Source organism: Chelmon rostratus, chromosome 2 (genome assembly GCF_017976325.1).
Source record: "Chelmon rostratus isolate fCheRos1 chromosome 2, fCheRos1.pri, whole genome shotgun sequence".
In the NCBI taxonomy this organism is placed as follows: domain Eukaryota; kingdom Metazoa; phylum Chordata; class Actinopteri; order Chaetodontiformes; family Chaetodontidae; genus Chelmon; species Chelmon rostratus.
The window spans coordinates 23,601,197-23,629,140 of record NC_055659.1 but is presented as its reverse complement, the minus strand read 5'-3'; the positions used below and the strand labels follow the sequence as shown (position 1 = coordinate 23,629,140).

Sequence of the window (27,944 nt, the reverse complement as noted above, 5' to 3'; positions counted from 1 at the left end):
GACCCGTCATGACTCATGAAGTCAGCCGTTTCTTAATTGACTTCTGCCAGAGGAAAATGAGAAGAGTTAATCCTAATGTGATACTAATCGGCACAAACAGACGCTGGTGAGTTAGCTGTACCCACAGCATGTGTGTCCGTGCTGGAAGAGTATTTTCCTCAGGTCTATTCTGCGCTCGGGCTTGTCATTTTTTCTTTTGACCTTTGCAGACTCACCTCTCACATTGTTTCTGCTTCTTCAAAAAGCAATATTTTTTGTTTGCTCTGCTGTTCTGCCTCCTATCTCGTTTGGGTGTGAGGTTCCATCCTCTTCTCATGCCCTCTTCCTCCTCCTCTCTCCCCTTTGCTCCCGCCTCGCCCTCCCCTCTCGTCTATCCCTCTCTCAGGATGAAACTGTGGGGGAGGTCAGCTTGGCCTTTGCAGGCGGCCTTCCTCGTTGCTTTGGTGATGCTCTGCGTTGACCCGGTGTCCTCTGGCAGCCGTAACCATCGGGGACCGACAGGTACACCAGGTCTTGCCTTCCAACACCATGAGAGGTTAATTACACTGTCACTGCAAAGGTAGAACACATGTTCCCTGAGCCTGTCGCTGACTGAGTCATCCCGATCCAGCAGGTGGGGGCAGAGCGGGGACAGTTTGCTCCGTCCCTCAGCATGACATAATGTAATCTAGACGAGACCAGATGCAAACACACCCCTATTTGAGTGATCGAGCCCATACAGATACAAATGGCACTTAAGCTGTCAGGAGCTGTCAACACAAATAGATCAGTGTGGGTGTGATCTGATCTATGCAGAGTGGTTGCAGACATCCAGCAGTCCAGGGCTGATGCTGTTGTTCTCAGGGTGGCTATGAAATAGGGTACATGCCTCATGTGGAAGAGGCCATGTAGGCTCATGACTTCTAATCCTCAGGCTCATAATTGCTAGTGCCTACATTAATATGCATAGCTCTGCAGTACCCCCTTCGACCAAAGCACCACTTCACTTATTCCCTGAGCAATCCATGAAAAAAAGATAGAAACCATAGCCAGCGCTGACTTAATTGAGGCCCACAAGCTAAATCTATTCTCTATCTTTAATTTCCATAAGTCATGGAGACAAGCCCCCCCCAACCTTAAAATGACCAACACAGTCTTATTAATATTTCATCAGGGCTGGCAGCAGGGACAGTTGTGCTGAATCACAGCATCTTGCGCCTCGACTTGTTGGCGACAACCTCCCAAGTCACCTCTTCCTCGCACTTAATTATGACAATTTCCTTAATTATCTCTATTCTGCGCTCTCAGTGCCCGTGTTTTGCAAGGTGACCTTTATGTGCCACACAAATGCTACCAGCATCCAGCCTGTGCAGCGAGCGATTGTATTAGTTTCCTGTTTGACGAAGACGAGGCAGCCTGCTTACGGCAGGGACACTACTAATTGCAGGCCTTGTGTATTGTGAAGGTCAACACGGGTGCCCGCCCCCTTCTCATTTCACTCTCGCTGTGAAACAAGATGACTCGCTCCCAAACCGACTGGTGCGCTTTATTAGAGGGTTTACTCTAATTGGTGGAAGTTTAGGACTTGTCGGCTGTGAATACCAACATGACACACACACACAGCGGTTTGAGGCTGAAAAATAATTGGCGGTACGTTATGACTGCTAGATAAGTTTTCTGTGTTTTCTGCTCAAGTGTTTTTACTGCTGTTTTGTTGGCAGGTCAGTGAGGCTTCTGTTTGATCCATGCTGCTGGTGGTGTACCATTTGCTGCCACATGGTGGCTCTAGAGGTCAAAAAATGCTCCGCTGGAATTGTGGCATTAATTTTTTTTAAATCTTAGTCTCATTTGCTCGGTGTTATTCTCAGCCAATCAATCATTTTACAGGAGCGCACCTCAAAAACAAATCTTTAATGGAATGAATGTCAACAAACCATGCAGACCTGACAGTTGTCACTTTAAATAAATGTGGGGGAAAAAAAATCCCATCTGCTTTCTTTATATTTTCTGACAGCACTCTCATGGGAATAAAAGGTGTAGAATGAGCCACCAAATGTGTTCCCGCTGACAGCTATGGTGTCTCTATAGCTTCAGCACATGACCACCTGACAGGCGTCACATAAACTATTTTTGTTGCATTTCCTCTGACCTGCAGATAGCAGAAGTAGCAGATACAGCTTAAGAAATATAGAAATAAAAAAATGCATTCTGAGAACTCTCTCAGGGAAAAGCTTTCGCTTCTGCAGGTTCACATTTTGCAGCGAAACATTCAGCACACAGACACTATCAGTTCATCTATTCATTACTCTTACGGCCATTTTCACAGTTGGCCCTCTTACAAATAGATCATTATGACACCCCAACACGCAGCAACAAATACTTTAGTAACATCTTTAATGCTCTTCATTGATTCTTTTATTATGTTTCATAACAATTAAACTGAACCTTTCATAAGCAGGTCACACAATAAACTGCATTCCAGGCCAACGCAAAAAAAGCTGCACTCCTGCCTGATCTGCTGTTCCTTATTATGAGACTTTGTTTGTTGAGATGATCGATTGTGCTCTTACAGTTCTGAGCAACGCTCTCCTGTATTGTTACAATTAAATTTCAGGCTTTGAGATTCCATTACAGTCTTTTTCTTTTCTTGTTTGAATGCTTGAAATTCAGTTATCTGAGACCAGTCACCAGCTTGCAGAAGTGATATACTTCCATGTGCAAAACTAATAGCTTGTAATAGCGTGCGTTGCAAACTAAACAGTGTTTCTTGGCTTCCAGGACAAATCGCTAACCTCTGGCACAATGTACCGTGGATCTCAAACTCCCAGAAAGACATATTTCTTCATGAATTCATTGAGTGTAAGCTGGACCTGGTTTGCCCTCCTTGGCTCAGCAACACACAAGGCTCATTGTGCATGAACAGGGCTACAGTCAAGGCTACCGTGCGTGTGGGAAAATAAGCAAGCTTGTTGTGGACACAACTGTGCGCATCCATGCATGTTTATAATTGAGCATTCTGCAGAGGAGTCAGCATGTCCTCATCTGAGGCTGCTTATAAGATGTCCCCTTAAAAAACAGCACTGGCAAGGTCTTAGAGAGCAGGTTTTATTGGGGATAGATTTGTTGCGCAGGAGTACTCAGCCGTACCAGCGACCTGTTATGATAATTAGCATAAAGCCTGTGGGCCTGTTAAACACTGATAATGTCAGAGGGATTGATGGGCTGTGTGGGATCAGGGTGAGGAGGAGATGGAGCAAGTGAGGGAAGTGGAGGAGAGGAAGGGAAGGGCAACGAGTGATCTAAGAGGGCAAATGAAGAAAGAAAGGAAGGATTGGAAATGAAAAAAAAAACAACATCAGGATCCAACAACTAGGTGTAATATGTAAATATGTAGATTTTTAGCAGAGAGGATATGAGTTGATGTTTGACATGGTTGCCCACCTTGTTCCACACAACTGATCGCTGTCATCTTGCCCTCCTGAAACTTGTGTTCCGACAGAGACGTACAGTATGTCCCCTCAACGTTGATTTGCCAGATATCTGGCCTTTCATAGCGGTGGACATGCTTGTCAGGTATTGACAGGGGAAGATACAGCTTTTTGATAAATTGCACAATGCTCCTGCTCGCCTGTGTCTGTCAGACTACATCAATCGCCTGACTAACCCATCAGTTCAAGGTAGCTTGGTTTGTTGGCTGCCCAGCCACTGTTGCCACCCCCACCCCCCCACCTTCCACCCACCTCCCTTTGCCTGCCGCGGGAATAGAAGCATTTAGCCATGCTTGAGAAGTCTTTTCATCTCAGCGTGTGCTGGGCTCTATTACATTGAGATGGCCATAACAGAATGGTTTAAAGGCAACATTGAGACATTAGATACACTGTTATTATGTGTCTATAGCTGCAGGCGGACTGCTCAACACATGAATCGTAAGTAGATGAGGGGTGAGAGGCAGCAGTGCTCTGAACCTGGGCTGGAGGAGGTAAGGCAAAACTGAAAAGGCTCACACTTCTTCAGGCGGCACTCCGGACCGCTTTTCTGATGTCTGGGACTTGTCCTGGTTTTACACTATTTCGGTTCAGACTTCTTGGTTTTCGGCCACTGCTGCAGCTAGATATTGGCCCAACTTTATGTTGCTCACTGTTGGAACTTTTTGAACATCTTCTGAAAACTCACTTTCACTGCAGAAAATCATACATTCTTCATATGACAGCTGTTCTCGTAGGTCAGTGTGGCTGCACTGATCATGACACATTCATGAACAGCTTGTTCTTAATGAAAGAAATTAAATTTGTGCTGCAATTTGGCAGCTTCCATCGTTAGCCATGCTAGAGACCAACGATCAGCCTGTCCCTTGTTCTGTCTGTTTGTCTGTCTGTCGACCCACCACTGTGTATTCAGCCCAAAGCGCCACTGTGCCCAAATACAGACCATACAGTCCACGAAATAGCTGCCAGCATGGCTGTAGGCTCCTAGAATTGTTAAACTGAATATGAAATTCTGCAGCCACATCTGTGTCCTGCCATTCACCACAAACATAACACAGTTACTTCTTTATTGTGCACTAAAATGATTAACATGACATTTTCTCTTTGTAGATTGTTTGCTGTAAAGACGAGGAATTGCTTTACGCTTCTTGTTTCGGAGCAACAGGCGTGAGCGGTTTTGAGGTCATTTCTCCCACATTAAATAGATTTTGGCTGTAAACTCTGTGTGGCTCTGACCTCTATTGATTGATCATATACCTTGGATGCTAAAGGGTACAGTTCATAGTTATGCTGCTCCCTCACAGATGCACAACTCAAAAACAGGCCCACACTTACAAACTCACACAGTGATGCATCCGCCTACTTTTATCATATGTTTCAGAGCTCCAGCACGTTCTCATTGGTTGCAGCGTGGTAAAACTCCTTTATAACGCCTCACTAATGGAACTAGGACTCACTCTGTGGTTTTATTCCTTCCTCACATTTCTGTGAGACCGCATAGAAATATTACCACCTCCTCATTAGACTGAAGGCAGCTTTTCTCTGTCAAATAGTTTGACTTTACTCTTGATTCAAAAGCTGAAAGCTAAACCACCAGCTAGTGAGACTTTCATGCACTTGAGTTGTAGCATATTTGATTTTTTGTAAGCACTGAGGTTAAATAATTCAGCATTTTGAGAGACGCTGACATATAAGTTGAATGTAGCTTATTTGTGCAGGTCAGGAGAAATGAATAATTTGCTGGGGCTTTAACATGCATACACTGTTAGTGATAATGTCTGCACTCACACTTGAAAAGAAAACTGACCTCACACACAGGAAGTGGAAAATAAGACGACTTCAGCTCTGTTTTACAGCCTTTGCTGGCTGCATTTACTTTACATTTTCAGGCTGATATTAGTATTACTGGAGTCACTAAATTGTCAGGCGAATGTGAAAGAAATGCCAACTGCAAAAAGAACCTCGTGTTTGTCACCTTTTTATTCCAGGTAGAGGTAGTTACGAGGCAACAAATCATCATCACCGTAGAAAGTGTGTTTCTGAATGCAGTTTGTTGTGCTGCTCCCTGATGATACTCCATCTGAAACACACAGCGTCCCGATTAAAGGCTCTTTAAAAACATTTACTTGGACTGGACTTTTTGTTCAGCTGTAGCTGTAAACGGCAAGAAAACCCAATGGAGGCCCTCCAGTCTGTCTTCTTTAAATAACAGAAATCACTTTGAGATTAGCATGTAGGTTTTCCTCATACGCCGGCCTGAATTTACCCCATATTAACATATGCTTCATTAAGATTTAAAATAAGCCTGCAAAGCTGGACAGACGCATAAAAGAGGCATAAATGAAGTTCGGCTGAGTTTATCTTCCGCTGCTCACACACACCCTCAAAGCTTTACAGTTTTAAGATACAAACAGCCCTGGCCCCGGTCTGACGTAGGCAATAAAGAGAGCAGACCTGTGAACCTTCTGACCTCATTATGCCGACCGGAGGCGAGCTGCTCTTTGTTCTCTCCGCTGCCTGTGACACCACATCTCCTCCTCCTGCGTGACTCCCTCACCCTCTTTCTTTCTCACTAACAAGCTGCCTATTTCTACGATTGGGGCAGCCCATTGACTAGTCTTACCCAATCACCGCTCTGCACAAACAGCGGAATGAATTCTCAGTACGGACTAACGATAATGAGGCCACGTGTCTGATTAAAACAAAGGCAATTTGTGTTGAATTAGAATTAGACTTTCATTTTTTTTAAGCATTGTTACTCTGTGATTTCATTGTGATTATTGCTGTTATAATTACAGCTGCACTGATAGCTCTTGCCCCATTTAGTTCTGCTCCATTTTATTATATTCTAGGTTTTTATCAGTAGATATAGGCTATATGTGCTTGTGCGTGTGTGTGTGTGTGTGTGTGTGTGTGTGTGTGCGCACACGCATGGGGGTAATCCGGCAGCCGCTCTAGCCTCAGGAGAGCCCGAGACAGAGGAGTGAGGGAAATGAAAGTGGAGGGATGATAGCGGAGGGGCGCCCTCAGAGAGCCTGGGATCATTGATGGGGCTCTCTGGAGAAGAGAACAAACAAACTTTAAATCAGAAAGGATGAGAGGGGCCATGGCCTGCAGAAATGGAACCCTCTACAGAGTGTGTGTGCGCTTCGTGCGCGCTTGTGTGTTTACTGCTGTGTGTGCGTGTGTGTGTGTGTGTGTATGTGTGTGTGTGTGCTCTTCTGCGTCTGCCTGCAAAGCTCATTGAGCTGAGCATGAAAAGTTTTGGAGTCTGGGTAAAGTCACGTACATAAATGAAATCTGGGCTTATGGTACAGTATAACCAAGGTTTTTCCAGGGCTGTAAAGAGGCTTATAGGTAGTAATGTCGCCAGGAGGGTTTGCTGTGCCGGGAAACGGTGCCAGAGACTCTCAGGAGTGCACAACAAGCTTTGAGAGCGAAGATAAGACGGCTGGAATCTGTTCAGAAGCCATAAGCAAAGATTAGATATACTAAACACTTCACCCAACATTTGTGGTTGGCGCGTTTTCCTTTAGGTGGCAACAAAACCCTCCTCCTAAGAGATTCATGGCTTTAATGTGCCGAATGTAATGTAACATTAGCATAGACATTATACAGCACACACTTCTAAACATAAACATACAACATAAGCCTATTCACACATTGTCCTCACAGCGTCCTCGTGCTGTTTGATACACCAGCACATGTCTGAGACTGTCCCTGCGAGCTCTTTTTATTGGTGTGAAGCCACATTTATCTTTTAGCACAAGGAGTCCAGTCTGTATAACAAAACATATTTCCCTCAGGAGGGGCGCGGATGATAAAGGGAGAGTTTGTTTGAACTGTGACTGAACAGAAATAATTCTGATTAAAAGCATATTGTTTCAGTAACATCACACGCTCACATAAAAACACATTTTGCCACCAGGCAGAGAGCTTTGTTTTAAAATTTACTTTAAGTTAAGTGTGCCCTTCTGTCCCATTACTGTCAAGACAATGTTATAATTAACCAGACCAAGGTCCCCAGGGAAATGTGAAGATAATCAAGGCAGATTAGACGCTGTTTGTGTGTTGGAGGTGTCAGGTGGAAAGCAATTATCCTCATATGAATTATGACTTCAGGATCACACTCACAGACACACAGCGAAGCCAACACATGCACACGGAGATAAAAAATGCAGAGATGCGCAAGTACAGGTGCAGCCATCCATATACACACCCACACACAGATATACTCTATATACATACATTTACACACTCACACGTAAACATACACTTAACAGAGATGAGTCCAGGCCAGAATCCATAAGAATTCATAGGAAGTGTATCGTATTCGTGGCTTGCTCTACCACATGACTTCCTCATAAAATGTGCATGCCTGTTCTTTGCTGAGATCAAGTGGCTTATTATGTCTGAAAGGAGCCCAAAGAAATTATTATTTTTTCAACATTTCCTGCTCTCGCTGTGTTTTCTTCCCCTGCACACAATGACAACAACCGAGCCGCCTATGTGTCTAAATTAATGAGGGCACTGGGCTGAGAATAAAAGCAAAGTATCACTAAAGAGTGTTTACTTATGAATCAAAGCATATGAGACTGGAATAAATTGAAGAGTTTATACAAAAGTAAATAATTCAGCAGATTTGTTTAATCCTCAGAGAAGCTGTTGTGCTGTATATTTGATTGTTATTTGCAGCACCCATTTATTTGAATTTAAACTCAATTTTATGGAGCAAGAAACCATCTCAACACCAATAAGCCATCATAAAAGGCGATGAATTTCAAATAACCCCCTCCCTTTTTCCTATCTTCCTCTCTCTCAGTCGCATACCAGGTGAAGCAGGGGACCTGTGAGGTGGTTGCCATCCATCGCTGCTGTAATAAGAATAGGATTGAGGAGCGCTCGCAAACCGTCAAGTGTTCCTGTTTTCCTGGGCAGGTCGCTGGCACCACCAGAGCCAGACCCTCCTGTGTGGAAGGTAAAAACTCCCCAACCCTGGATGTCTGTGTGTGTGCGTGAAAGAAACTGTAATATATAAATATCCAAGTGAAGTGCTGTATTGGCAGCCCCACAACCCAGATCACTCCGCAAGGGTGCAAATGTAACACCACAATAAGACATCGGCATTTCTGAAACGGGTCGGGTGCAGACATGCCTGTTCCCTTTATGTAAAAATATCAGTTTGTACAAACATGTGTGAGGAAAAGCTGCTGCTCATCACATATCAAAACTATGTCTGAAAGAGATCGCCTACATGACATTTATTCTGCTTGAGCTGCTAATTGACCAGAGGTCTACTGTAGGTCTGGTTACACCGGTCAGCTGCAAAGAGTCTGTGTAGCATTCAGCTGCAGCTGTTGTAACCTCTCGAAACCTTCACTTTTCTTGAAGTCTACCCTTAAGTGCACTCTGTATGAAAACATGCTGTGTATTCTGCATGAACCTGTGCCAGCACGCACCACGCTGAAGCTATATGACACCTACAGGAAAACATTCAAACCCAATATGCTGCACTGTCAAATCAAACAGAAACATTCCAGATGTCTTGGGCATCATTTTATACACGTTTCCCCACAATTCTGCAGCAAGGCCTCGGCATTTCTGCCGAACCATGGGAGCATGATTGGAATTGAAAATGATGTTTTGCAGGTTCGGACAGTGTTTGGCTGCACAACATGTTTTTGTAATGACTGACACACTGCTGAATCTGACAGGGTCATAGAGGCTAAAAATGTTTTTGATCCTCTTGCATCATTAAAGTTGCTACATGAAACATCTCACCTAAAACAAATCATTACCAGATTCATTTTGAGATATTACTCAACTGCAGGGAAGATTAATTCGCTGCATTTTACTTTGAATTGCTGCCAGGCCGGATTCTGTGCGAAAATTGATTTTTTCAGAGCACAAAAAACGGGAAGACACTGCTACTGATGTAGCACAAACAGAGCTGAACCTTTTAAAGGTGCTTGAAAATATGGAAAGCTGATGGAAAAGTCACACCCAGCCTTGCCGTCCTTCTTAAGCAAAGCAATAAAGAAACACAGAAGGGGTGAGGCAGGCGGTGGATGAAGCAATATCAGAATAAAGAATGAATAAAATGTGGTCTTAACACTTAGAAAGGAAGATACCAAAAAGTCACAGTAAATTTGAGTCATTTTGATAAACATACACCAGAACATCCTTGTTAAGGGTTTAAATAGTATGGAGTAAAACTGCATATCTTGGCCCTGCAGGTAGGACAATTTGTGTTTCATCGTGTCCTAAAGAGATCATGCAATATGAAGGGTTAAAGCCGCTAATGCCTGTAATGGAAACCCCAATCACCAGTGTCCCCCTTATTCCCCCGGTGCTGTGTGAAAGGAGAAGCAAATATATGACAGCTGTCAGCCAAGACTGCCTCAGCCGCAAGACTGGAAATTTAAACTGCGGTGTAAAAGGCCCGCTGTTATTGGGGACAGCATTCCTTTTCATATCCAGTCGGGCCACTTGAGGATACGACAGATGGTGATAAAGAAGGGATTTTCAGATAAAGAATGGTGAAGAATAAAGAACAAGCATCTGCAAGAGAGAAGTTTTGGGAAAAAAAGCTGGGTAGAGTCATGGTATGATTTTCTTCATTGTATAGACAAAGATTAATTTCAAAGGAATCCTCCTCCCCCTCGCTCTCACACACAGCATGTATGAGCGTGTTTGTGTCTGGTAATGCGTGCTGTGTATGTGGGAGTGCGCTGATGATAGACGGATGAAAGCTGCGGGACCTTTGTTCGACCCGTTTGTCCGGTCTGCGAGCTCCTGCCCAGCGAGAAACAAGCGGTGTCACTGACCCCTATCATCCACAGCCTCTCCGCTGAGATCACAAACACACACCCAGCGCCAGCCGGCCCGCTCCAATCACGCTGTATTAGCCCCCTACCAGAGGAAAATACATGGGTGCCTCATATGTGAGTAGAGCCAGTGAATCTCCGAAGCGCTCGGGTTATTCAAAGTGTTGAGGTCAGCCAGGAGGGGTGGAAACTGAATCCACACTCGCACGGACCCGAGCGGCTGCTAAGCCAACACAAACAGAGGCACTGATGAGACATCAGCACATTCTCACCCTGGCGCAGTAAATGGATGATCTCCTAACTATGGAGAGGGACGCCTCGCTCACGCTGCCCCAGCTTTCACTTGCTCACTTCCATCGACAGACTCGTTATAGGATGATATAGATATTAAGCTTATTTAGCTAGGTAAATAAAAACAAATCTGTTTTTAGACTATTTGGTTAATGATTTAATTGTTGTGTTTTGCTTTACTTCCTGCTTGTTTCGGGTCCCAAAGATTGCATCATTTTGTCCTTCTCTGCTGAAACTATCAAAACCCAACATGTTTGACTTCTAGACTTCATCACAAAATCATGTTTATAGGTAATTCTTATTAATTTAGGAAAAGTCATGAAGTATCAAGCTGGTAAAACAATATTACATATGTTTTTTTTGTGCTGTTAATGGGGGTCCAGAGTCTCCAGGACCCCAAAACACTAGATTTGAGGTTACCTACTATAATTATTAATGATTCTTATGTATTCTTTTTTCATTTGCACCCTAATCTGCACACTTCTGCTTGCCTCTGACTTTTTTTTAGTGACTCATTTTATTCCTTTGACATGAAACAAGCAAACCTACCGTGTTTGACTTTCTGTGCTGCCTGCACGTGCTCCAAGTGTCCAAACGCCTTCCATATTTAGTGGTCACGACTCTCCGCAGAGCACCCGGCCCTCCTCCTCCATCCACCGTGCTGCTATTCCTGCATGCGGCCAGTAGACGGTGCCTTTCCCATTCAGATGACTCCGTCACAAACATACCTGCTAGTTCACTTCAGCACTTTTTTCACTCAATAAGAAAAGTAGATTTGTTGTTTAACCTCTTTGATGAGTTCCTAGATGGGAACAATTGCTTGATAATGATAAAATCAGGCAACCATAGCAAAGATGATTGGCTTTGTAATGAAAGTTGGGATAAATAAAGAATCATGTGAAACTTTGCTAACCTTTCAGAATGGGCATTGCCCTGATGCTTTGCTTTTGTTTGTTCAGCTCTCCTTAAAGACTCGGTATAGTTTGCTAAGAGTGAGGAATGACACTGATCAGAAGCTAATAGACTGACAGTTATTGCTGCCTCACTGAAAGTCATTCAGTGATAAATCCTTTTTCATGGTCTTAATCACTCATTCTTCCTTTCTTCTTTAATTCACCCTCACAAAAGCACACACACACACTCACACACACACACACACACACTCTCTGTCTCACACACACACACACACACTCTCTCTCTGTCTCACACACACAGCTTAGTTCCTTAGTTCTTAGGTTAATTTCCTATTCAGATCTCACCTCCGTCTCCCACCGCCTCTCATTTCCAAATCCAGTGCTCAGCAGCACTTATCTCATGAGTCACGCTTGACCTCTGAGTTCACAGATACAAAAGATCTCACCTCATCCAACACTGTCTAACGCACACAGACACACATCCACGCATGCTACTCTCACCTTTTAGGCTTGGGCACTGATGCAAAGAGACAAACCCCTCTCAGTAGCCAGCCCTTGTAGAGAAGCCATAGTGTAAATGGAGTTGCATTATTGATGCTGGCTGAAAGAGGAGTAAATGGCAGCCGGTCCCATTACTGGCTGCTGCACGGTGGGGCCCATTACTGCCAGGCTAACTTTTTCAAGTGAACTCCATTCATCAAAATATTCTTTTCCTTGATTTCTCCATTAATCATGAAACATGCTTCGTTTGTTTGTGCGGTGGTAGCATTGTGTGTGAATGAAGAGTTAATGAGTGAGGCGATTTAGAAAAGTCAGAGTGTGAAGAGTTTCTGGAGGTAGAATAGATAATATCTGATTAATAGAAGTCGTCTGTTTTTAAGAACAGTATACTGGCTGCACTTGTGTGTCTGCGTCTCACTGATTTCACAGTCACACGAACTAGCTTGTCTAAGTGAAGACAAAATGTCTGTCCGCTGTTTGGTTTAACTGCGGTAGCATTCAGGATAAATAAAATGCTTTTTTGTCTCAATTTGGGCTCTGCCAAGTTTAGTTAAGCTCACAGGGTTAGTTAGGAATGTGCTGGTTACGGCTTGGGCTGGTGTGCACCTCTAGGGAATGAATGCAAGTCTCTGCAATGTCCAGAAAGAAAGCTGTCCTCACATGAAGCATGCATGTTATAACTCCTTGCTTAGTTGTGCAGTATAGCTGAATAAATACTGAATAAATAATCTTTACTCATGTAAATATCATTATAAATACAACAATTTAGAAAACTGCCTATTAAGTGACCTGAATTTAAAATTGTATATGAATAAAAGTGTGTAAGTAATAGCAGCTAAATGTACTGGAGTGTCAAAGGTAAAGGAGGACTTGTTCTTTCAGAGTGTCAGATGATCTAATTCATTAACCTGCAGGGAGCATTTTAATGTTGTAGATGACACATGCAGAGCTAAATGGAACCACTTTATACTGCCGGGTCGCTCAGCCTTTAACAGCGTGTCACATGAAAAGAACCTTTCATGCTTTTATCTGCAGAGTAACTAGTAACTGTAACTGTGAGATAAATTTAGTGCAGAGCGAAAGGTAAAAGATCCTCCTCTGACTATAAATACTCAGGTTAATTATAACCTCCCTTATAATTGGACTAAAGTACAGTGCAGACTAAGAGTAATATGCTGTGTGTGCATGCATGTACTTGCTACATAGTTAGAGACATTGTGGTCAGTCCTCATAGCTCAAAGGGTTATGTGATGGTTAAGACTTGGTTTTAAGGGTTAGGTCAGAATGAGGTTTAGGTTAGGGTCAGGGTAAGAGCTGGGGTTAGGCATTTAGTCATGGCGGTAATGGTTAGGGAAAGGAGCACAGGAATGGTTGCCCTCACAAGTATTTGTGTGTGTGTGTGTTTCTGCCACTTTTCTGAGCACCAGTAAGAAGGACTTAAAGTCTTTCCTCAGACACTGTCATTAAAGTGTGTTTGGTGGTGGAGAAAGACAGGCAGCGCAGAGACCTGATAAAAACAGTGGATGAATGGATTTAGTTTGGTGTGTGATTTGCTGAACTCAGAGACAGACAAACTGTGTCTCATCACTGGGCAAAGAAATCCAGTTTAGTGTTTCAGCACACATCAACCTGCTGTTATTTACTGTAATATCTGCTCAATAATGTCACGCTTTTGCCATTTTGTCGGCCTGCTCCTGTGTATGTGTGTAACTGTTCACCATGTATAATCTTTTTCGGACTGTTTTTCCACCGCACTTTCCACTTGTGTTTTCTCGTCATGCATACCTGGGTGTGCTGGCATGGCTGTGTGAGCCATGGCAACAGAGATACAGTGTGTTAGTAAATCATTGTAGAAAGAGATGGATGCCTCTGCATCTGCACTCCAGGATCACTGAGTGGAACAGTTACAATGCCTCAGGGTATCCATACCTCTGGGTCCATCCCCAACTTCTTGTTTGTGTGTGCGCGCGAGTGTGTGTGTGTGTGTATGTGAAGGTACATCATATTGCCTTTAAATATTAATGACCTGGGAGCAAGGGCACGGGACGGCTTGTGATTGTGCTTTTATGCCTGACACTTACTGCACAGTTTGGGCTGCATACATGTACACACAAAGGCTATAAATCTATATGTGCATAACAGGCACACACGGTAATACACAAATACACAAATACACACACACACCCACACATGCAAAGCGAAAGTAAACTCCCTACTGCAGTTTGTGTTGCTCCACTGAGTGAGTTCAGGCGGTGCCTTTGTAAAGTATTAATGGGCAAACACTCTAACAGACAAATGCCTGAGTGCACATATTGTGTTAGTATTCCCTGCCTTACTTCAAACGGGCTACATTTGAATGATACAATGGGACAAGTAGTGAATTAGGTTTTTTTAATATATCAAAGACTTATCTATTATTCTTTATCATGTGACTTGAATGACTTGAGATGAAAGGGTTAGAGGTGAAGGAAGTCCCTTTGAACCTGCATAATTGGTGGCGTATTCAATTTCAGCACATGACATACATTCTGTCTCTGATGGTAGACTAAGTCGACTTACCTGATGTCACATTTCCTCCATTAGTGCATTATAAAAAAAGACCGTATGGACATCCACAGATAAAATATTATCATTAATATTTCGTGAGATAAACCTGATTGATCTACACTGTGTTGACCTCTTAGAAGGTCAAGGTGTGAACTTTGTGTGTTTACCTTTGATGAAAATGAGAATTTTCTTCCACCTACAGAAAGGCTACACATCAAGTTTGAAGTTCTTGCATGGGGGGTCTTCTGTTCGCCTTTAGCACTTGTTAAATACTTGCGAAGGTAGAACAAGGCACACACTCTGAAAGTTCATTAACAGCCTTATATTTGATCAGAGGGGTCTGAATAATGCTACGATACAGTCTTCGTTCATGCAAAGTCACAGCATTAATATGTGGATGAGGGGACCTGCAGTTTCAACTTTGTCCACTTGATGTCACAAACATTACAATGACAATCCAGGCAGCACTGCAGGAGCATGAAGTACAGTGTGGCACGAATGCTCACACAGCTGGCATATGTGCTCGCACACACAAACAAAAATGAAAAGCTGTTACCATGACAGGCAAGAGGATGAGTGGCATTCATCAGGAGTGTGTGAGATTGACGTGTTGTGATCAGTAGGAGGAGAGACGGAGCTGTAGGCAGCCTCGTAGCGTGAAGCCTCTGTAGACCTTATTTAGAGGACCCCAGAGACTAGGCAAGAACCTGGGGAATAACATAGCCTCAGTCCCTTGTGTTGCCTAATCACCTGCACCTTAAGCAAAGCGCTGTCTAGACGTTTGCCCTCAGCGCAGACTGCGCTGAAAGTTTGAGAGCAAACTTAAATAAGAGCCATTTTGGATGCAGATTCCATTGTAATGAGCTGATAGTAACTGTGATGAAATGTATGCCTGAGCTGTAAACCTTTTTTAATAAGCATATGCACCTTTTGTGAATATAAATGTAGACTCTTAATGAGACTGATGCAATTAAAGTAGGCAGCCTGAGAGATACTCTGCATTATACACATTTTTTCCTGGAGTATATGCATCCTCTTTCTAATTCAAGTACTTTCCAGCGATTCAACTTCACACAGACCTGTTGAATATTCAGGTGGAGGTAAGTGCAGAGGAAATAAAGCCGTCAACGTCAGATTAGCTCAATCATTTTAAAAGCAACTGAGCTGATACTGCGTCTCAAGTATTTTCTGCTCTTCAAGAGGCGGCCAGTGTGACTGTGAATAGTGAACAACTTGTGTGAGTCATGGTGACAGAGCGTTGATGAGATGAACCAGTCAATGGATAAATTAATAGTTCAACATTTTGGGAAATATGCTTGTTTGTTTTCTGTCTGACAGATTAGAAGATTGATGCAACTCTCATGACTGAATAGTAAACATGAAGCTACAGCGAGCTGCCAATTAGCATTCTGTAGCTTAGCATAAAGACAGCTCTGAACAAAGGCGACAAAACCCAACTACTAACACCTCCAAATCTCACGAATGGACATGTTATATCTTGAGGTGTAGAAATGACAAGTTGTGGTTTTAAAGGACTTGTGCGTTGGATTTGAAACCACAACTTCTCAATTTTACACTTCAGTTTTATTACAAGGTATCATGAGACATAATATGCTAATTAGTGGGCTTTAGAGCAGCTGGTAGGCAGACTTTGTTATCCTTTCGACAAAGCCAAGCTAGCTAGTTTTGTTTTGTATTCAGTCTTTGTGCTAAGCTACACTAACCTGTTTCAGCATACCATATATACCATACAGAAGGAAGCATACTTCTCCAAAGCCTCAAACTGTGCCTTTAAAGCAGAATTCAAAGATGTCCATTGAGAGTGGAAATCAAATATTTTACTTTCAGAAAGTCGTGCAAAAAGAGGCTTTTGTGGACCATCTGCACAGTAGCTGACCTTGAAGGCATCACAGTTATATAGTGTGAATCCAAGTAGCACCCACCAACAGCCTCTACACGTTTGCTATTAGTAGGGTTCAGAAAAACTATGGTCCCAGTGATCTCAGAACGAACTACTGCTCACACACTAAGTACCTCTGTAATGTTGTCATCATTGACCTGCTGGGACCTGTGCGTGAGTGCTGTCCAACATCCGAACAGTCCATGACATCGCAGGCCTTGTACCAGCTCCTGTTAATTTTCTGACTTGACAGGCAGGTGCTTATGTGTCATGTCTGCCCCGCCCTCCCAGTATAGCATGAGATAAGCTGCAGGGAACGCTAACTCCATAATAGCACTCAGAGGCCATGCCCATTAGCTCTAAATAACACTCTTGCAGTGCAAAGCACCGTCGTCGACACCATAATGGCCACATTAACGAGCATTACACAGCCATTGGTTTTTAGAACCGCTTACTGCCACTGAGCTCATGCATCATATCAGTGTGTTCAACATTACGCCCTGTGATGGCTGTGAGTTTTTGTGTGGTGACTTAACTCGGTGTTGGCTCTCCTCCTCTGCCTACGTGCCTTCCTGAGTCTGTCGTTGCATTTGTGCTGCCTGTTTTCCACTCTGGTTCACTTTGTTACTCACCTTCTGTCTGTTGCCTTTGCTTAATCTGCTCTTTTCTCCTCCATCCTCAAACACCTTCCCTCCTATCTCACCCTTTCTCTCTCCCTCTCCCAGTTCCCCTCGCTGCTCATTTCCACAGTTCAAAGATGTTTTCTTGGTGAACACCTATTATTTAGCCTCTTCTTCCTCCCTCTCCCCCCTTTCCCCTCTTTTCCTCTCAGTCACTGTGAGAGGATTTGCCAATGCTTTTTTGCATTGTGCAGTTGAAAGCCCATTTTCCTGCCAATACCACCTCATCTCCTTCCCTTTTCTTGGAAACAATAGTCACTAGAGATCAAAATTCCTTTCTAAACACCATCAATCCACAAGTTTAATGAAGTTGGAGAAATGGGTGCACTCCTTTATTCCTCCCTGCCTCCACACTTGAGACAGAAGGATGGATGGATGATGAGTTTGGAGACAGGGAATTGAGTTAGTCTCAGCTGTCGGGCTGTCTCCTGTCTAGACAGTGGGTCAGATGATCTGAAAGATTTGAGTGTCAGCTGCTAAAACATGAGAAAACTTTGGATTTTGACACCAGATTAACTGTAGATCAGGCCAAGTTCTCAAGCTGTGTTTTATCAGTTTTCCATCGTCTTGCACAAAAGATGCATACAATTAACCAACTTTAATTTCAATCAGTTATTTTAGCATCAAACTCTAGAAGGCCCCTTACAGATTTTGTTTTCACAACATTGCATGGAACGCAAGAGAGCTGATAGAGAGGGTTTTTACACCTACAAAAATAGATCAACATTAGTGTCAAGTGCATGAGAAAAGAGTGTTTTAATTGATAGCGCTGCTTCACCATAATCCTGTTTTTACTCTATGTATTATGCAGTAGGAATAATACTCATTGGTGCATTGTCTAAATGTGCCTTGTGTTTTGCTGATTATACCAGGAACAATAGGGAAGTTAGGTGATTCATCTAAATTATAGGATGTGACTCATACATCTGCACAAATGCAAAAATACATATAAATTCACAGGGCAGCCACGTCTTATTGGTTATATCCAGTATAGGACTTTGTGTGACAGTGAAAATCTTGTCTCATATTTACCCTGTTCTGTCTAGTTGAATTTTTTTTTTTTATCCTTCAGATGCCAGATTCACCCATTCCGTACAGGATTTAAGATCCCATGTTGAGGGATTACATTAATCTGATTAAAATGAAAAAAAAAAAAAAGGTAACTGCTATACATTTTAGCTCCTGTGAAAATCACAGTAATCATATTATAGACGAGAAAACACATGCCTGCTCAGAGATACTGGGGGTTTGAGCAGAGCCACGGCGCTGTTCATGGTGCTGATTGTACTGGAGTCCCAGCAGTGGGATCAGCACCATGGACAGCGCTTGTAACATTTACATTGTAAAAATATGCTGCAGGCGCTACTTTTATTTTTTCCATCCTGAACTGATAGTTCATGTTGGCTGTGGGCATAAAGTGAGTTGCAATTGTACAGTCGTCACCGTGTAGGTAATGTTGTGCCCTGTTCTTTCCTTCATTAATTAATTCTGTGCTCCTAATCACATCATAATGTCCATGTAAGAAGCCTGCTCTTCTTCTTTCCCTACAAACCTCCATTTGCTGCTCCAGCCTCCATCGTAGCCCAGAAGTGGTGGTGCCACATGCAGCCGTGTATGGACGGAGAGGAGTGTAAGGTCCTGCCTGACCTGACCGGCTGGTCCTGCAGCACTGGCAACAAAGTCAAAACCACCAAGGTGAGAAGCATGCCTTTCTGTGCTCGTATGTTTTTATACATGGGCGAGTGTAGGGCCTGTTCGCATGCACATCTCTTCTCAACATCTGTCTGTGAGTGTAATTACTGACTGATTAATTATGTGTTTGTTTTCTGCATATGTCAGCTCACTCATTCTCTTCTTTTCCTTTCATTTGCTGCTTGTGCTGTTTTCTGTGCTTGCACAGTGTCATCTTTGCACATGCATATCTAGCCAACTGATTATTGCAGCGTCTTTGATAACTTCTAATTTGCAAGCAACAAAGCATGTAACCATATCAGTGTTCACATCAAAAGGCCCCTGGAGAAACACATGATGTCCAGAAAGAATAAACAGATATTACTGAGCATCTTCCAGCTTGACTAACATTTGATGTAGCTAGACTTGGCCATGATCTTCACTTGAATAGATTTCTTTTTCTATGAAACATCTCGCCTCAATTAGTGTGTGGTGTTTATGAAAAGAAAGAACTCAGAAGTGCTTACCACGCAAGTTAAAAAATAATCTTTGAAACAAAGGCTGTTTGGATTTTTAAGATGCCCACAAATGAGTGTAGTCGCAGCACCAATTTCAAACATCAATAGAAAAATTGCAAAGAAAATACAGAGCTAATCAACAAACAAGCCTCCCAGTGAGCCCTGTTTGTTAATCTGCTGTAACTGTATCTCCTCAGGCAAGGTTGACAAAACAACTGATGGAGAAAACACAAGACCTCTGCACACTGAGTACCCCCCCGCAACCACTGTGTGATGCCATGTAAACCTACGCCATTCAGATGAGATAAATTGATTTAAATGAGGGTCCTTCATGGCCCTTTGTAAGCTGTTGAAGTGTGAAAGTTAATTTGCGGGACTGACAACTGGGGTGTGTGTATGTACATGCCAGAGTGCGTGTCGTGGGATGGAGCAGGTGCAGTTTATTTACAGGTGAAATCTAAAAAAAAGAAAAGAAACAGTTGTGAGGGAAGCGGCGCAGGCGCCATAAGAGTAATTGCTCGAGAGATGGCATAACAGCACAACATCTGTCGCATTCATTAGAATGCATTATGGCTGGGGCCTTCCGCAGAGGCTTTACAATTAAGAGTCATAATTAAATTGGTGAGTGGGATAGACTGAAGAACAGAGGCACTGCTGGGCTCACTCACAGGCAGTGGAATTAATGACCCTGGGCCTAACACCAACTCTGGGACTGATAGGTGCAATTATCCTCATTCTGTTGCACGTTGCCATCTCTCTTCTTCTTCTCTCCTTTCTGTTTTGTCTCTCCCACCCTGTCTGACTAGCCGATCGGCTGAGGAGCCAGTGGCTGACTGCATCAGTGGACATTAATTGTGCATTTGCAAGGTGCTTTGGGACCGGTGAGCGGTTACTTGGAGACATGGTGGCAGATGTCACTGAAGATAGCTGCAACGAGACATCGATTCCCTGGCAACAGCTCTCACGGCCCTGCACTCTCACTCCCTCTGCGTGTCTCTTCTTTATCCTGCGCCTCTCTTTCTTACCCATGACCTCCTTTCTCCACCTCAGCGTCTCATTCACCATGATGATCTGTATCTGTCCATCTGTTCCACTCCCACACAGCGTAGGTGTGCTGTGGAAAGATGCATAGATTGCTTGACCGAGGCGCTGGAACACTCTTTAACAAGGAAGAGCAAAGACGCCACACCATGAGATGCACTTTTTTACATGTCCCATTTCATGTGCCTGCCTTTGTGGTAACACATCTCCAACATTTTCAGGATGAAAACAGGATTTTTTAAATATATGAGCATATCTGTTCATTATAAATGCACATGAGATGGGGTTTGTTGGTGGAAAACAAGCTCTATACATGTCCAATTATACGCCTTCAACTTACTGGCCAAGTGTAAACAAACCATTACAGCTCCAAGACATGTGAAATACAGCTTAAGCAGCGGAGACGGCGTTAGTCCCTGCAATCAGTCAGGGAGCGGGACTGAAAACAAACATTTGCAATCCAATGAAAAAGACATAGAGTGAGAAATAGAGATCAAACGGTTTGGTTCAGGATATTCTCCTCTGACCTCCGATTGGCTCTTTCAAATGGAAAGATTCATTCAGCGAGTGTGTAGTGGAACAGAGTAGCTCCATGTAATTACATGTCTCTGTGACACTGACTGTCTTCTCCTGTGTGTGGTGTTGCTTCTTCTTCAGGTCACACGATAGCAAGAGAGCCGCTGAGCCACGGGGAAACTTGAAACACTCCATGTGGAAAGGATGGATGACACACACATATTTACTGTACGGTGGGGAAATGATCATGGAAAGGACCGTTGTCAGGCTATCCATCACAAAACAATGGGATAAAATGTACTCATCACTAACTGTGTACACTTGTCTACATGGAGCCACACATTACGCATACTGTATACAGTATGCTGGTTGTTGACACCAATGGCCTACAATCATGGACACCCAGGGTACATCTGGACACAAACGGACTCTTATTTTCCAATAATGGACAAAGTGTGGATTGATCAAAAAATGATCAACGTCATTCACCGAGTAAGCATTTTAAAGTATATATTTCAACAAAGCATTTGTGGGTGAGTGTGAGACGTGAACTAAAAGCTGTGCTTGGAGTGCTGCTGGACACGGTCCAGACCTGCTGTCAATACGTGGGGTCTTATACTGGAGACAGCTGGAGATGATTTGGGAGAAACGAAAGAGATAGCAGCTCATAATTAGCAAATAGCAAATTAGCATCAAATTGCTCTTGTGGGTCAAGTCACTACCATGAAGATTGTTTTGCGGGAGTCATTTTGCAGTTCTAATTAGGAATTGCAGTGTAGGATCATAACAACATATTAAAAATTCATGTAAGATATTTGCACTAGTTGAAACCATTTGGGAATGTTTTGTTTTTCTAGATATCTTCCATCCTTTGCTGTGGATGTCACATGAAATTGAAGGTGAGCATTTTGTAAAATGTCTGACACTTGAAGTAGATAAATATAAATATAAATATATATATATATATATATATCATGCCCCATTATTCCTGAGTAGTTCTTGGTTAAAAATGGCTCAGACTATTGAGCCTTGCTTACATGCAGCTTGGTACAATATGAACTAGCAAAATGTGATTCATCCGTCTCATTTTTGCCCAGAAACATTTCCAAGCTCAGCCTTCAAAGTTATATATCTTTGATCTATATTATATTCAGTATGTGACATCTCTTATGTTAACTGTTAAAAGGAGGCCCATAAAATGTTCAAACAAGAAAGACAAGTTGTCTTTATGTTCTTATTTCACTTCTTTGGCAGTGCTTTCTTTTTTTCACTCTCTCTCTCTAAATGGTCAGATCCATAATCTTTAAAAGCACTGTAAATACGAGACACTCGCATGAATCAGGGTCTTTCTAACTACCCTTAGTAGCAGATACAGTATGTTTTTGTGTGCACATTGCGCATTGATTGCCTCCACAAACCTCCTCAACATCAATGCATCGCTGAAATATACTGAAAAAATTGCCACTGATAATGGCAGTTCAGCTCTTTGCAATCATGTTTTTTTTTCCCCTCAGGGCTGGATCATTACTGCACTGAATACAATAGCTCAGTGCCCTGAACATCCACCTTACATCTCTCAATTATCTCTGTCCATTCTGCCTCTCACACTCCCTCTTTACTTTGAATCTTTCCGTCCCTGTCGTGTATAATCTCTCTATCTTCTGCTACACTGCATATAATACAAAAGATGGCACAGTTAAAAGAGTTTCCATACTGTCCCGCACACTATATCTTCATTTCTCAGCTGTATGCACTAGTGTGCTGCTTTTTGCTCTCATGCTTTCCAAATCCATTTTTTCTCTCGCAGACACGCATCCAAGTGCAAGTCTTTCTCAAACTGTATCTGTCTGCCTCTCTGATATGTGAATGTGTTGGGTCAGTGTGCCCAGGGGTTTGCCCGCCAGGGGCTGCTCCACTGCGAATGAGAGCCTCTGCTTTCAGACATGCTGCTTTGTGAGCTATGATAAATCTGTGGGAGCTGAGCCGCTGCCTCTCCAGCTCCAGTGCTGAGCTCTGAGCCAGAGGGAGCTGGGGGACAGCAGGGCTACCAGTGGCAGGCAGCTCCACTCTCTCATTACTGAGAGGCCTGGATAGCACTGGGCTTCTCTCGGGACCACTGACATGGAATATTTTTAGGCCCACGGTGCAGCACTGCAGTTAGGCCAGTCACACCACAATGCCCTCTTTCCTTGAGCGGTGTCTCGGCAACAATGGTCCATTCCGAGTGGAGATGCGATGACATTCAGCAGCCGCATTCGCACGCAATCAAATACACCTGCATTCACATAAATGCAAACTTTTTAACCACTCACCCACTCACACCCACATGCACACACTGATGTGGGAGAACTGGAATCAGCAGAGACAGTGAAAAGCCTTAATTACAGCTGGCATAAGGCAAAATGTCTCCAGAGCTGTGCAACATCAAACCATATGAGGGCTCTGTTTCCTTTCCTCGCCCTATCTCCTTCCTTCCCTCCCTTCCCATCTCTATCTCCCCCAGAGGTTTGGTGTTCTGCAGACGAGCCTGGCGCCTTACTCCCTCCGTCCTACATCGCTCTCTGCAGCAGAATCAATATTTGAGGACAATTTGCGCTGTGCTGCTCCCTGGTGGCTGGGGTTTGACGCTCAGCTCCACCTTCAGTTCCAACCGCGATTAGACCTGCCAGGGACAGATTCACAGCTCGTCTCAGGTCACCGCTATTTAACAAGAAAATCTGCACCATATACGGTATATATTTACAACTGGTGTCCAGGCTGGCCAGCCCTGAAGCAGAGCAGATGCACACTCCTTCACCTTTGCCAATTTATGAGAAGGAAGATGACTGAACTCTCTAAGAGGCCTCAAAGTATCTTGGAGGGATTTTGTATTACCATATTCACCTTTAATGAGATGTTACACAGCATGCAAATTTATCAGGCATCAGTGCCTATCCACAGGTTAATACATTGTCTGTTCATTGTGCAAAAAAACCCCCAAACCCACTTCCAACATCGTTGTTTACCAGCTGCCTTCAAAACTAATGAAAGAAATCTACTCACTGTACGAAATGTGCCCATGGAAACATTCTTCAGTGTTAAAAAAAAAAAAAATGGAAAGGGATGTGTCTGTGGTGTGTCAACAGGAGTCTAACATCCCAAACGTCCCATGGAGACTGGTTGCTTTGATCTCCATGGGTTAGCAACTGGTGGGACCCAGAGGGCAGGACACACTGGAGCAAACAAACGGCATGGAGGACATGACTGCAGAAAAACATGCTAATGAGAGAGGATAGGCAGCTTGAGTGAGAATGGAAAACAGAAGAATGATGACCGACCTCAAAGAAAAACAGAGATAAAGAGGTATAGCTATAGTGTTTGAGGGAGGGGGAGTGTGTGAAGAGTATTTTAAGTATGTCTTTGTTTATACGCTAAGCCTGGGTGGCTCCCGAGAGGGCACTTGCATCGTCAAACCAAACGCCTCCAATAGTCCATCATCACACTCGTCGGCAATTCACACAATCGGTACCTAGAAAGGGAGAAATAAAGGGATGAAACACCGTTGTCTTGGCTTATGCATCATCTTTTGTCAAGTCCAATTTGTATTAGCCTCCAGCCATATCCAGGAAAATACGGGTTCAGGATTCATGTTCAGTGAGAATGGTAATCTTCAGATGAAGTGAGTCTGTCAGAGGCAGAGAGATGTGTGACAACTTGAGTCAGCTCTCGGTAAAGAGAGCTTTGCTGTTGTAGAGGAAACGGGCTCCAAGTCCTGCTGTCTGAAACTGACATTGATTTAATATAAGTCACAGGGAGATTAGCTGATGAAGAAGATCTGATCGGCGTTATCGCTGCCGGATGGCAGTCGCTGGTCTTGTCACTGTCACTTCAGAGGGAACGAATCAACTCGAGCCAAAATGTTTCCTTTAAGAGATCATATCCTTAGCCTAACAACCATGACATATAATTACTCAAATGGGCTCAGACGTGTGCTCAAACGCTCTCAGAAAATACACCATTCAAACTCCATCTAATTGTATTCAGGCCTTTTATCATCACTCAGCTCACTGGAGAGCACAATGCAGTCAGTCCCCTTCATTCAGTATTCTGCTGCAGCGCGTTAGATTAGTGAAACACGGTCACGTGAATTTATTGGCTACCACAGCTGGTTAGCCGTCAGGTGATGGTGCAGGGATTAATTGCATTAGCTCCACTCTCTTACCCAGCGTAGAATATGTGACAAAAACACCACAACACAGTCCATTAAAATTCAATGAAACCGAGCAAAAAAGGGCAAACAATCAAAAGTGTCTTTAATATTCATTTTGCGACAGGGCTGCGACGGGCCGATATTGACGGTGGAGTGAACGGGGGATTCATTAACATCTTCTCCCTCACTGCTTCCTTTCGCTGAGCCGTTCCTTGCTGCGTCGTCAAACTCACTTATCTCTCTGAAGCAATTAGCCACTAGAGGCTCCATTGACCTGAGCCTTTGTTAGACTAACGGGCTACATTAGCATGGCCGTAGCCTGGCAGTCTTGGCAATGCACGTGTCTGTGCCAATGTGAGCGGCACTGATAAAGAGGAGCCCTGCAGTGTGTGTGTGTGCATCTGTGTGCATGTGTGTTTGGGAGGATACAGGAGCTACATACATGCACATTAACTGCCTGCTACCATTGAGCCATTTCTATTGAGCACCTGTATACCTTTATGCAAATACTTTGTGTATTTGCTTACAATACTCTGTGTGTGTGTGCGTGTGTGTATGTGTGCTGTGCTCCTGTTTGCACAAGCAGGGCGTGGAGAACCAAACAGTCAATGTAAGCAATTCATATCTGTGTGTACATTTAATTTTGTCTGCCTTTATGCTATGACAGGCAAAAAAAGTCAAGCGCTGAATGCACAGCAACACTGATAATGCAAACCGCAGCTATCCGACACCAGCAATATACATTTCGATACACAATATCTCCATTATATTATGTGTTATGTGATGCACATGCAGTGACGGGTTTAATTTTGCTTACCGGCACTATAAGATTACGCACATATACACATGACAATATGATGAGCTGCAGTGCTTGCAGGGGAAAAGTGTTGCTTGCTGTCACTATTGAGTATATAACTATAGAGACCATAATGTGGTGCATGGCCTGTGGCTCTCTGCAGGCAAATACGGTATAGGAACAGTGCTATTTAAAGCCCGTTCCTAATTTGAAGAAATTGCATTTATTTTACTGTCACACTGTATTACTGGCAACCATGTAGCGAGCTTCCTGACATGTGAGAACACAACAACAGAGGGAACCATTAAGATGACATAAATATGAATTTATCTGTCAGACAAACAGCCCCTGTTTATGCTAAGTAGAGAAATAGCCTACTAGTAAGTGTTTCAGTGTTTACGCCAATGACAACAACAGCTAAGTTTGCATGCATTATTCATAATTAATTATCCAAATGTGCTACTCCTTCCTTATTTACCAAATTAATGGTTTGTTTGCATGAGAAATGTCGCTTGTCTGGTGCGTTGGGTGGAGAAACAGCGTCCTCATAAATTTCCCTGGCAGGTGAGGTATGGAGAGAGTGATGAGACAGAACAAGGGAGGATCAAACGCACAGAAACCATTAGTTCCGCTGCTTCTGTGGCCCGCTGCTGCAACTTTAAAATCATTACAAGCAGAGACCTCACAAGTTCTACAACGTTGTGGTACCTGAAGCATGATCGAGAGCCAGACTCCTTTCCTGTTGATACGTGTTTTACTTAAAACTCAACCTTTACCACAAATTTCAACTAGTCTTCCTATATAATTCATAACCTCAGACTTACCCTAACCCCAACTGCTGATCTCAGCCACACCTAACCATACGCCATGGCCTAACCTGAGCCCAAACATCACTGCACACAAGCCAAACAGGAGAGAAACACTGTTTAAGGGGAAAACAGAGTTTGACACAAGACAGGAACCTCTGGGTTCTAGTCCAGGAGCAGAAAACCTAATTCACACTGACATTTGTAATAATGAAAAACAAAAACAAAACCCCGGCATTGGAACATAACTTGCACTGCATTTCACTTCATTTGTCTAGACAAGGGTGGCTAATTTTGGAAAAAAAAAAAGCTAGCAAACAGTATTTAACAAACACACTGAGGCGAGTTGAGTGATGAGATGTGAGAGTGGACGGGGACAAGGCTGGATCAACCAGGTTCACTGAGTGTCAGGGGGTTCTCTGTAATTTAATTAACCACAAATTTGTTTGAGAATTTGTATCACTAGTAAGAAAAAAACAAGGTCCTGTATTATTAGCTGATGTTGTGGCCCTGCTTCGTAGAAAATCCTGTTTATATTGTGCCCACATGGTGCGTTTTCCTAAATAACGTTGGATTTCATTAAAAACTGCAAACTAACTGGAAAACCTGAGGCTAAATAGTGTATCAGTATAGGAGCACTGGTGGTTTTCTGGGTCTCTGTTCAAAATATAATAAAGCTTCCATCTATAGTTTAATTCGGCCTCTGCCAGGGCCGATGGCAGTTTTTTAGACAGCAGAAATTACTGTGAAGAAGCTGAAAAATGGCACGAGCGTGTTTGCAGATATGGTCGAAAAAAATCCTCACAACCATGCTGGAAATTTTTCATGGGAGCTGCAGTTTTCAATACGCTATCAAATTAATTATTGTTTTTGTTAAAATTACAAAAGGGGTTCTAATTCTAACAGCAAGCACTGCACAGTAGATAGTAATTTATCAGAAAATGGATATTAGGAACGTTTCATGCAGAAAAAACAATGAAAGAAAGCCTTGATAAGAGACTGCGTTACACAGCCATCAAAGAGGCAGGAGGACCAGCTCGCCTGCATGTGACAACAGGACTTGAGCTCTCGTTGAGGGTTTGTGTCATGCCACTGTGGTTGTATGATATGTTTCAAACAAAAGAATAGGTGAGCTTTGAAAATAATGGATGTTCAAGGTTTACTATCCTGTGCAGTGGTAGATACCCATTTAGCTGAATATGGACAGAAAACAGCTTTACAGAAAGACTGATGAGAACATTCCTCTCTAAGAAATGAGATAATGAGACACAGGAGCTATATGG

The 27,944-nt window shown here is 43.2% G+C and overlaps 1 protein-coding gene across 1 annotated transcript; it reads left to right on the top strand.

The window, feature by feature from the left end:
* The first annotated feature begins 386 nt into the window (after nucleotides 1-386).
* tafa4b (TAFA chemokine like family member 4b) lies at nucleotides 387-27,911 on the top strand. The gene is made up of 4 exons (XM_041946118.1): nucleotides 387-501; nucleotides 8,287-8,442; nucleotides 18,695-18,819; nucleotides 27,855-27,911. The coding sequence occupies exons 1-4, from the start codon at nucleotides 387-389 to the stop codon at nucleotides 27,909-27,911; spliced, it is 453 nt and encodes a 150-aa protein (XP_041802052.1).
* The last annotated feature ends 33 nt before the right edge of the window (nucleotides 27,912-27,944 follow it).